Below are 10,853 nucleotides of genomic sequence, written 5' to 3'. Positions count from 1 at the left end.
ATATTTGTCTCAGAGCTACAAGATCTACTTCAAAACATTGTCTGCACATTAGAATACATTCACTTTACAGGTTCTATTTAGTGGAAGATTTATAAAACTATTATATAAATGTACATAAACCAATATATATGTGTAATAACACTTAATCATATACCTTGAAAACATCAGCAAACCGGCACTTTTGTCATTTATTTTCCAATTAATCTTATTAAAATACGTAACATTTAGCACATTTAATGTCTGAAGCAAATCATTTCTAAAAAAAATTGTAGAGCGGTGTAATTATCCAGCTATTGTGATAAAATATACATTCATAAACAGCTTGTCTAAAATGTAAGAAATTAACATTTTCTTAGTGACTGTGTTAAAAAAACAACTTAAATAGTTTTACACACCTTATGCTACTCCACTTATACTTGGGAACTTCGTACATCTTATGTTTATTTCACATTATAAGTAACTTTTTACATTAAAAAACACAGAATGTGCTTATATGATATGATACAGTCCTTTACTACTAATCTCCCTAGTATAAAATATGTAAAAATAGCTCCATATTGGCAGATTGTAAATTAACCCTTTGATGCATGAATGATAAGAACCTTAGTCAAGATTTTTTTTCTTGAGTGTTTTTAGTTCCTCTTTAGGCATGAAAAAAAGACAATGTGATTGAATTTTTCTTTAATGAACCTATATATATATATATATGTATATATATATATATATATATATATATATATATATATATATATATATATATGTGTGTGTGTGTGTGTGTGTGTGTATTTTTTAATAGAGTTTAATGTCCACTCAGCTGGACACTACGCTAAATTTTTGAAGCAAAGAAACTTGTATTTAAAACAATATCAGAAAGTGATATACTGTGTGAAAACTATGAAATAAAAACATTTTTGATGCAGCTAATCTGATGTTTTCCCACATTTTAACACACTCTAATGCTAGTTATTGCTCACTTCATGAAGATAATATGAAAAATAAACTATTTGTCTAAGAAAACTGTTAATTAAAGTCTAATAACAACTAGCAATTGATTTACACTAAAACAAGTTACAGTAATGGTATGAATTGCATTGTATGGGATGGTGCATAGGCATCCACTGTGCTGACTGATATAAAAATAAAACAACAAAACCCATGAAAATACAAGAGAACAGCTGTAGAATAGCTGTCCACTGTAGTGACCACTATGCATGAAAGGGTTAAAATGCATTTATCAGTGAAAGACACACTCCTACTACTAGTACTAGTACTCCACATGTCTGGAACTAACTCCCAAGAAAACCTCAGATCAGCTGAAACACTCAGTTTATTTAAATCCAGGTTAAAGACCCACCTGTTCTCAGCTGCATTTGAATTCAGTTTTTATTCATCAGTTCAGATCTGCACCGTTTCTTTTAAGCTTAAAGTTTTCATCTGTTTTTTTTTCCTTTTCTTTTTGTTTGTCATACCTATACTTTTTATTGCTTCCCTGCTGTAATGCTTTTAATTTTTTATGTAAAGCACTTTGAATTGTCTTGTACATGAAATGTGCTATATAAATAAACCTGCCTTCCCTTGCCTTACTACTACTACTACTACTACTACTACTACTACTACTACTACTACTACTAGTTTTCATGGGTCGTTCCACATTGGTGAAACAATCTACCAAGCACTACCAGAACAGGGACGTCCCTACCTGTATTCAAGAAGCTCTTGAAGACCCAGCTCTTCAGAGAGCACCTCCTAGCACTTTCAAACATTCCATTTTAAATGTATTCTCATGTCTATTCGGTTGTTTTTACTTGGTATTTTTATCTCACTGTTTTTAAGTGTACAGCTGGTTTTTTTTGTTTTTTTTGTTTTGTCTCTTTTTAATTTATTCTTGTATTTTAGTCTATTATTTTACTTTTTATTCTTCTGTACAACAGTGTTTTAATTGTACAGCTATTTTATGTTTTTAATGTATACTTGTAATTTTCTTTCATTTTTTGGTTTTTCCCCTGTAAGGCACTTTGGAAAAAAGCATCTGCCAAATGCTTAAATGTAAATGTAACAATAATATTCAGTTCAATTCAGTTTTATTTGAAAACCCCTATGTCACAACAAGGTTGCCTCACAGGGTTTTACAGAATCAATAATAATCAATCATACAGAATCAATAATGATAATAATAATAATAATAATAATAATAATAATAATAATAATAATAATAATAACAATAATTACAAGTTGCTGATACTGTATATATGTAAGATACTTGTATATAACTTGTCCTCTCTAGACAGCTGTTTCAATAAACCTATAAAAGAGTATATAAAGTTTTCTATGTGAATATAAAAGCAATAACTTGGATATTCTTCTGCTGAGGAACAACCTTACATGCTCCCTGTATTGTCTTTCTTTCTTTCTTTAGGCTTGTGTTTCTTCATGGCAGTAAGTTTTCTGTGGTCACAACTAAACTGCAGGGTCCTGAAAAAAAAGAAGGAAAAAAAAAAATCTCGCAGAGCAAGATATCATTTTCTCTCTCATTGACCTCCATTTTCCACAGTGGTGAGCAGAAGGTCTGGGGCCGATTAGAGGCTTCAGCTGCGGCTCCATTCTGCCACTACCCATTAAGTCAGGACCTACAGTAACATGATGATGTGATGAAGGCTTCTACTTGGTCCATGCCGTTTTTAAGCTTATGTACACGACCTGTTGATAGCCTGCTGGTTTTCACATTTTGCGGGAGGATCAGATGGAAAAATAAAACTCACGTTGTTCATTTGAGGATTGATGAGGGTCAAGTCCGTGTATATTTAGAATACGCGGAAATGCTGCCATCTGCCGTTGAATCCCACGCATTACAAACGAAAGGCCTCTATTTATTTATGTATTTATTTTTTATTAATTTTTTTCATGAATTTATTAATTATTATTATTTATTTATTCATTTATGTATTTATTTTTGCGTTTCTTCAGGCCCTTGGTCGGACAACCGGACGCTTTGCAGTTGCTAAGGAAACTGTTACCAAGATACCAGAAAGCTAATGCTAATGGCTAAAAACAGAAGAGGAAAAACTACTTAAATGTTTCATAAGCATGTAAAAAAAATTTTTTATGTAAAGTTAGATGCATTTTATTAGCTCCACATCAGCTGTTTCCCCGTTTCAAATTGTTGCTAGTGATGAGAGGAAAAAATATTACGTTTTTTGTTTTTTGTTTTTTACTATGTGTAAAAAAAAAAAAAAAAAAAAAAAAAAAAAAAACCCTAGCGTTAGCCTAAAAAGCTAAATGCAGAAACACCAGGATAATATTAAAATTTCAAGCACAGAAGTAAATGTCAGGTATCAAAAATACACTTTACAAAATGTCTAATTTCAAAGTCTTATCATTAAACACAAAATTAGTCATGTTTTTATCAAACATATCAACATTTCAATGTAATTACACAATGTTTAGATGCTTTTACAAACTTTAGTGTGTATTCTACTTAGTACATTAGTGGAAAATATCATATATGCTTTCATGTTTTTATATCAAAAAATAACTGTCAAATAAATACAGTACAGCAACAAATACAATGCTTCCCTCTTAATTGTAATGGAGGACAAGTATAGAAGAAGAAATAATGATAATACTAAAGTGAAACTATCTGAAACCTGTATTGTGTATTGGGGTGAGAGTTACAATTCATCAGTTACTTTCAACATATGAAAAAAGTTATTTTATTGATTTTTGAACTGATTCAGCTTGACTCGGCAAGATATGATAAATATGTTTTATTAAGGACTTGTGTGTAATAAAAATATTTTGCAATGGCCAGTGATATATTATTCAGGTCCACTCATTTTGCACTAAAAACCCAAACAACTGCAACAGACATGACTTTAGCATATTACATTTGGCCAAAATGTTCATCAAGCTATGGAAAGAAAAAAAAAAAAAGAAAAAGCTGTCAGCAGGTGGGGCGTGTTGACCCAACGAAAGGCATCATCATTCATTGTACTCCGTTAAGACCAACATGCTGTCGCCGTCCGTTCATCAGCCAAGGCCCTAATGGTGTAACTGGCACAGTTGTGGTTTGCGGAGATCCTGAGCAGAGCACTGGTTGCTGGTTACATGAGTCATTATTAAGAAAAAACACACTGAGCACAGCTGAAGAAGCACTGTTCTTGGCAGGATTATTTTTTCATTCTGGAGATTAAAACCACTTAAAGCACTCAATATTTCAAGATAAAGTGAGCCGTAACATGAAAGAAGTTTATACTTTCGAAGGATGTGTACCTCAAGGAAATGTGCTTAGAGTCCAGCCTCTGAATAAGTCAATGAAGCATTTACACTGATTATTTTGACGGAGAGTACTTATAAACTGTACCACATGTATCTTTTACAAGTGTTCTTATACTGGATAATACATAAAGAAATAACTGGCCAAGTACGTAAACACAGCTGACTAGAGTTTTGACACATTCTCATACTGATAAGTGTGCAGAAAGAAGGAATATGAGTGCAGTATTTTTTTGGCATACATCACCTGTAACACTTGTAACTCCTTGTAAAAGACATACTTTTTCTCATCTTTAAAATAAAACTGGGAATCTTTGTAAATGAAGTATGTCCAGAGGTTTAACATACAACAGTTTTACTTTTCATCTCCTTTAAACCGTGGCTCAGTCAGATGAGATCAGTTCAGTTCATTCAGCTGAATCTCAGCTTCTCAAAGTGATTCACATTCATTCAAAGTGTGGCAACATCAGGAGGAAGCCACGTTTTGATATTATGTCTCCTCATCTTGTATCCTCATTGCACTTGACCAAAGAATCAAAGTCAACCATGGCGACGTCACACTTCAAACAGTACTTCCGTTCAGTGTGGCGTATTTACGACCGGTCAGGCTGTTGCTGGACGAGCCTGCTCCCCTCTGGACGGAAAATTGTGTTGAGGTTCCCACTTCGAACACTTCATGGATGGCTTTGCGGAAACAATGAAAATTGTACTCTATCAACCCTGGAAGGAAATGAATATCATTGTATTAGTTTCACATTAAAGCTTAATTAATCAAATAATTATAACAGTCACAAGATCAGCATGTGTATTATGAAACATACTAAATGCAAGTCACTGTTTGTGTTTTTTGTTTTATACTTGTTCAAGAAAAAAAAATACACATTTCAAAATGATCAGAAATCAGAAACATTTAGACTTTGTAATAATCACAATGTCACTTTTATTTTTTCCCCACTGTGTCTCAGTTAACGTTAAATGGTAACTTGATCTCAAAGCTGAGAGTATGTGCCATCTATGACTTATAAATATTTTAATATAGAAGAAAAATACCCAAAAAATTAACCATGTAACTTTTATCGAAAGTAAATTTTCCATAAGTTACTTTTTGATTTGTTTTGTTTATTTTTTTTGTTTATTGTTCATTCGCATGTATACAAGACAATAAAAACACAATAATAATAACAGTAAAAGACATGCCGGGGAAGCCAAAAACCAAAGTGGTTTATCGTGGGCCTCCCCAAAGACTTGAAATAAAAAAAGTATTTGCTGTGTCTAATAATGATATACAATCATAAGTAAACAAAATTAATTAAAAGAAGGAAATAAGTCAAAAACAAACAAACAAACAAAAAAAACCCTAAATATATCGTAAGCAGTGCACGTAGAAATAAATAAGAATCGACAAAACTATGAAATGAAATTCAGAATGAAACTAATAAGTTATCTAACTAAGATTATCTAACTAATTTGTTTGCTTTCATTTTTACAGAAGTAATTTTACTTTTACAAATAATATCATACTTTGTCAAAGACATTACCTGGAAAGGAATGGAACAGACAAAGCACCTACTACCACCTACTAGATTGTCTTTATTGGTTAAAATTCAATGGTTCAGATTTTAAAAATATCTGTGCTTCACCTACTATTGTTTAATTGCTGGTAACAGACACTCCAGCATTTAAACCTCAACCAGACACTATTTCAGATAATTACAGTACTATAAAAAAAGTCTTACGGCACCTTTAGCATTATCGTTTTTACAGGGTTGAAATGAGCAAATATTGATATTTTTCAGCCTCTTTTCCTCAAACAGAAAAGGAGACTGAAAAATACAAGAAATATGTTAATACATTGATAAAAACACAGGAATATATCATAAGTGGATTCTACAGGCTAGAGTCAGCAATTATGTGACCCCTGTTGCCATAACTAAAATCATACCATAACCAAACCATAAAACATTCGACGTATTGAATAATACCTGGTATAAAACATCAGATTAGTGCAGTAAATTTCATACTGTCTGAATACAACAGTACAAAACCTATTAAGTGCATAATTTATTTATTTTTTATATTTCAAAAAAATTATTTTTATTGCTGTTTACATATTTTCTGTATTCAGCTGTACTTGGGTAGAGACTGAGAAATGTGCATATATGGCCATTATGACACAGCTAAAATAACAAATACTTTTGCACAGTTCTGTAAATCATTACAAAACTGAGTGCAGATGCAAGTAACTGTGAGTTCGACCGCTATTGAAAGGATTGAAAGCTTTAGAATGACATTTAGGGCATCTCAAACTCTTGATAAAATAAAGACACACACCTTTTCTCTCAAAGCTTTCTTCTCTGAGAATGCAGACGAGAGCGAGGAACTTTGTGACTTCTTTCAAATACAGCACTGTAGTGTTGTTGAGTTTGATGATAGCCAAAGACTCTTTGTCATAGGCACAACCGCTGCCATCCTCCATTAGTCTGCCAAAGGGAGAAGACAAAGAACAGCCTTTAACCTCGGTGGAAAACAGATGAAATCGCTGCCAAAACTTAAGACAAATAAAAGATAATTCTTCTCACCCATAAATGCAGGAAACATCAATGACAACATCTATCATATCACAGCACAGTTCATAGGACTGCATGTCCACAGGAGAGCTGTCTGTGGCGATGTAAATCTTACTAACAACATCAAACAGGAAGGCTTTCTCAATCCCAGAATGCTGTGAAACATAAAGGATGGCATTAAGAAGAGAGAAACAGGACAAACTAAGCTTTATGTTAAAACATCATAAGGAATAAATAACTCTACATACAGATATAAATATGTTTAAAAGGTTCTCCAAAGTTGGCAGTTGAGGAATGAGCTTCTGGACGACTTTACTGAAGGCCTCGAATATGGAGTGGTCATAAATACTGGTCAGATAGAAGCTGAAGAGAAGAACAAGAGGAGAGTTTTGGTTTCAGATAAACAGATTTCATTCACAGCCAGTAAAACCGCATATGAGTCATGATGTAAATCAAGTCCTCACTGTGTGTCATGTTTACTGCGGGCTTCTGATGCTTTAATATTGAAGGAAAAAGATACTGTTTATGGCTCTAGCTTTTGACAAAGCATTTTCTGTTCAGAAAGTCTCAGTTATCACATGGAATCATCTTCTCTATAGCCAAGCCACAGCCATTTCCTTTTAATTAATTCAATGTGTATAAAATGAAGAGTTTCAAATTTTGTCAGCTGGGTTGTGCCTGCAAGGAATCATTTTTAAATCCAATTAAATCATGGTTTAATTTTAAATTATTTTTCACTTACTGGAAAAATGAAATTATAAAGATTCAATTTAGAGGTAATTTTAGCTTTTATTCTAAATCTAGATTAAACTGAATTTTACACTATTTTAACATGTGAACCAGTTTTCACCTCTAACTTGTACTTGCAGAGGTCTAACTTTTAAAGTGTGTTTTTTAGGATGCATAGAACAAGTTCCACGAAGACCGCTAAGGGACAGACTCAACCCAAATGAGTTCTACTGTCATGCTGAAGAATGTAGTTCAGCAAGGAAACTGTTCTGGAGCTGAAGAAAAAGACTGGACCATTTATCAAACATGGCAGTGAAAGAAATGCACCAGTGTTGCAGAGATTCTACATCCCTGGATGTTTCCGGAGGGTGAATGGGGACACGACTCCACTGTGTACTGAAAAGTCACCAGAGTCTCTAGGGCAATAATAAAGCTGAAGAACTAAAGCATTGGGTTCTCTGCAACAGAGAAACAGATGCTGAATTCTGCAGGTTAATTTCATTTAAACGGAAGTTATCTGTAATTGTTCAAAATGGCTGTGTTTAATCTCAAATCAAATCATGTCTTAATGAATTGTAGTTTGGGACGTTTTAAAACATTTAAGATATATATACATATTTGCTTTGCTTTTTTACTTAGGCTTTGGGTTGTCACTGTTAGAGAACAATAAATCTTCACCAACAGGTTTTTTTTTTTTTTTTTTTTTAACAAACTATCTGTAAGTGGACCTTGGCTCTGATGGACCAAGTGCTAATATTAGACCTCTAAATTTAAATTATTGATGTTGAGGGTAAAAACATAAAACCCCACCTACCATGGTGAGTTTCACATTCAGTTCAACGTTTACTAATTAACAGATTGATTAATCAGGATTTGATTTGTTCAGTGTTTTAAATTCATTTATTTTTTTAACTTTATCAACCTTTAAAAAGCCATTATCTGTCAACCTCTATTGTTTATTACAATATAGTTGTTCACATGTCTGTTTTAATTAACTATTAAATTCAGTTTTGTTGGTGCAATCAAGCCCAAGTGTAAAATAAATCCAGTCTCTTGTAGTAATCTGCTGCTAAGTCCTGTTTGGAAACCCTGAGTAACTTGTAGAAAGTGAAATCTAAAATGTTTAGAGTCTGATGATTTAGACTCTCACCTTAGATGAACTTTCTCCAAACTGGCATCTGCCAAGTCATCATTAGCTCTCTGGTGAATGTCTCTTTGTGTTTCTATCTTGTGATCATCTGACAGACCATCGACTTTGTGGATGAAAACCTCAAAGTTGATGTCTGGGTTCACTCTGTAGGCTCGAGACACAGTGAGGTGTAATCGCCCTAGGGCTTCGACGTAATCATCCTGACAAACAAGAAGCACATACATGATTGACTAGTTCAATCGTACACATGAAATCTCCATTGCAAACTTTAACTCTCACTGATGTAATCACCCTACCTGAGCGTCAATAACAAAGATCAAGGCACCAGTTCCCTTGAAAATCATCTCACTGTCAAAGGTTGGGTCAAAGAAGTCCACTTGGCCAGGAAAGTCCCAGATCTGGAAGTTGACAAAGGAGCTGCTGGAGATGTCGTCCTTGTAGATTTTGTTGGTGCTTTCAAGGAACAGAGTCTCGTTGGGCGACATCTTATGAAACACAACCTATGCAGAGGTTCACAAGTGATAAGTTCGTACAATTTATCTCAAAAATACAACGGTCAAATGTGATAAAACCGTGTTACAACAAAATGTGACCTGGAATTTTCAAATGTTGTGCTACATAAATGGAACAGGAGTTTGTGTTTGCCATTATTCAGTAAATGTACTTTGTGGTGTTTCATATACAGTTACAAATACAATCAAACACTATCCAAAGAAATATTAAAAGGAGTTCAGCCAAAACTATCAGTCTTGAAGATATGAATGCTTGAATCAATCATCATAAATGGTAACTGATTTAAGTGCTTACTCTGTCCGTCTAATGTATCAGTACAAAACAAGAACCAAATGCTATAATCTACCAGATAAGATTGATTTTAATTTAGTCCTGTTTACTGAAATGTCTGACATTAGACAGTCAGTTTGGATAAGGCTGGTCAAGCATAGTACTTAAGTTTTGAGGTACTTTACTTGAGTATTTCCATTCTATCCAAGTTTATGATTATCCTCCACTGGATTTCAGAAAGAAATTGTGCACTTCAATGCACAACAGCTTCTGTGTCTCTTGAAACTGATGCTTCACTATTTGAGGGACCAAACTGGTATTTTACTTCTAAACTGAATCATAATCACAGTGTCACTCTGTGTAATTATATAATTGCAAAAAACCAGACTTTAAAAGGTCTCGTTGGTGTCTGGTGAAACTTTGGATTTGATGACACAGTCTTTGTATTTTTATGTTCTACATTAGGTTAAGTTTGTATGTTTGGTGTGGAAAAATAGACAAGCAGCCTGTATCTTTTCTTTGTTTGGCAAGTAAACAGACTGAAATTGCAATACTGGTAACAAAAAAATGCTATATGAGTTTTAACTAAAAATTAAAGAGAAAGAAAACAGATTTGAGTATAATAACTACTTCTTTTCTCTCACATGAATCATCTGATTAGATTTATTGGAGGACAGAGGAGGGATCAACCCCATTTACTTCAAGTAATTGTTCTTCATGCACTTTTTTTTTTTTGGTAATGTAGTAATTTTACATTGATGTATCGGCACTTCTAGTATAAACAAGGTGTAAAATACTTGTCAAAAGCCTAGATTTACCTTCTGGATGGAGGACTTGCCGCTCCTTCTCAGTCCCATCAGCAGTATTCTGGGTTTGTCAGCTGATGTGGAGCTCTCCTCCATATCTGGCTCCCCCACCCCATAACCAAAACTTTTGGGAAAGGACCCCACAACACCGTAACTCCCCGTCAATGTAGGCTCCTCAAACTGGATAGACATCCTGTCCTTTGCCTTGCCTGTTTCCTGTTAAACCACTGATGTATTAATTAACTTAGAAGCTTTAGTTACATGTAAAATAAACAATCCGAGCAGGAATGTTGTCGAGCTAGCATGGCAAGCTAACTCGGAGCGGCTGACTCACTGTATTTCTTTGAACTGTCTCATCAAATCGCGATGTATCCGCATGAAGTCTCAAATAAAATCTACCTAGATGTTAACAGCACATAACAACGGCACAAATGTTGTTATTTCAGGCTCCAAGACAGAAACAGAATCACAAAAAAAGGCTAATCACAAGTTAGTTGGACATTTCCGCCCCCCTGCTTACTGACCCCGCCCCTTGAATCTGATTGG

The 10,853-nt window shown here is 33.9% G+C and overlaps 1 protein-coding gene across 2 annotated transcripts; it reads right to left on the bottom strand.

Annotated features, from left to right (window-relative positions):
- Nucleotides 1-3,749: 3,749 nt before the first annotated feature.
- On the bottom strand, nt 3,750-10,844 carry rragcb (Ras-related GTP binding Cb). Of its 2 annotated transcripts, XM_030146987.1 has the most exons (8): nt 10,642-10,844; nt 10,320-10,523; nt 9,015-9,218; nt 8,719-8,918; nt 7,088-7,202; nt 6,852-6,994; nt 6,604-6,752; nt 3,750-4,992 (listed from the first exon to the last, which is right to left on the bottom strand). In XM_030146987.1, exons 2-8 carry the CDS (start codon nt 10,497-10,499, stop codon nt 4,835-4,837), a joined length of 1,149 nt encoding a protein of 382 aa, XP_030002847.1. In that variant the 5' UTR covers nt 10,500-10,523; nt 10,642-10,844; the 3' UTR covers nt 3,750-4,834. The 2 variants fall into 2 exon arrangements, with proteins under 2 accessions (XP_030002847.1, XP_030002845.1); XM_030146985.1 differs by having other exon boundaries at nt 10,320-10,844.
- Nucleotides 10,845-10,853: the final 9 nt, after the last annotated feature.

The sequence above is a fragment of the Sphaeramia orbicularis genome, chromosome 11, assembly GCF_902148855.1.
Source record: "Sphaeramia orbicularis chromosome 11, fSphaOr1.1, whole genome shotgun sequence".
Classification (NCBI taxonomy): Eukaryota; Metazoa; Chordata; class Actinopteri; order Kurtiformes; family Apogonidae; genus Sphaeramia; species Sphaeramia orbicularis.
The sequence above is the reverse complement of the archived record's forward strand: the minus strand, read 5'-3'. Positions and strand labels throughout refer to the sequence as shown.

Coding starts and splice junctions, on each gene's coding strand:
- rragcb (XM_030146985.1), bottom strand. CDS start 10,499: ATGTCTATCCAGTTTGAGGAGCCTACATTGACGGGGAGTTACGGTGTT. Junction 8,919..9,014: donor TCTTTGTTATTGACGCTCAG/GTAGGGTGATTA, acceptor CTTGTTTGTCAG/GATGATTACGTCGAAGCCCT. Junction 7,203..8,718: donor TTGGAGAAAGTTCATCTAAG/GTGAGAGTCTAA, acceptor TCTTCTCTTCAG/CTTCTATCTGACCAGTATTT.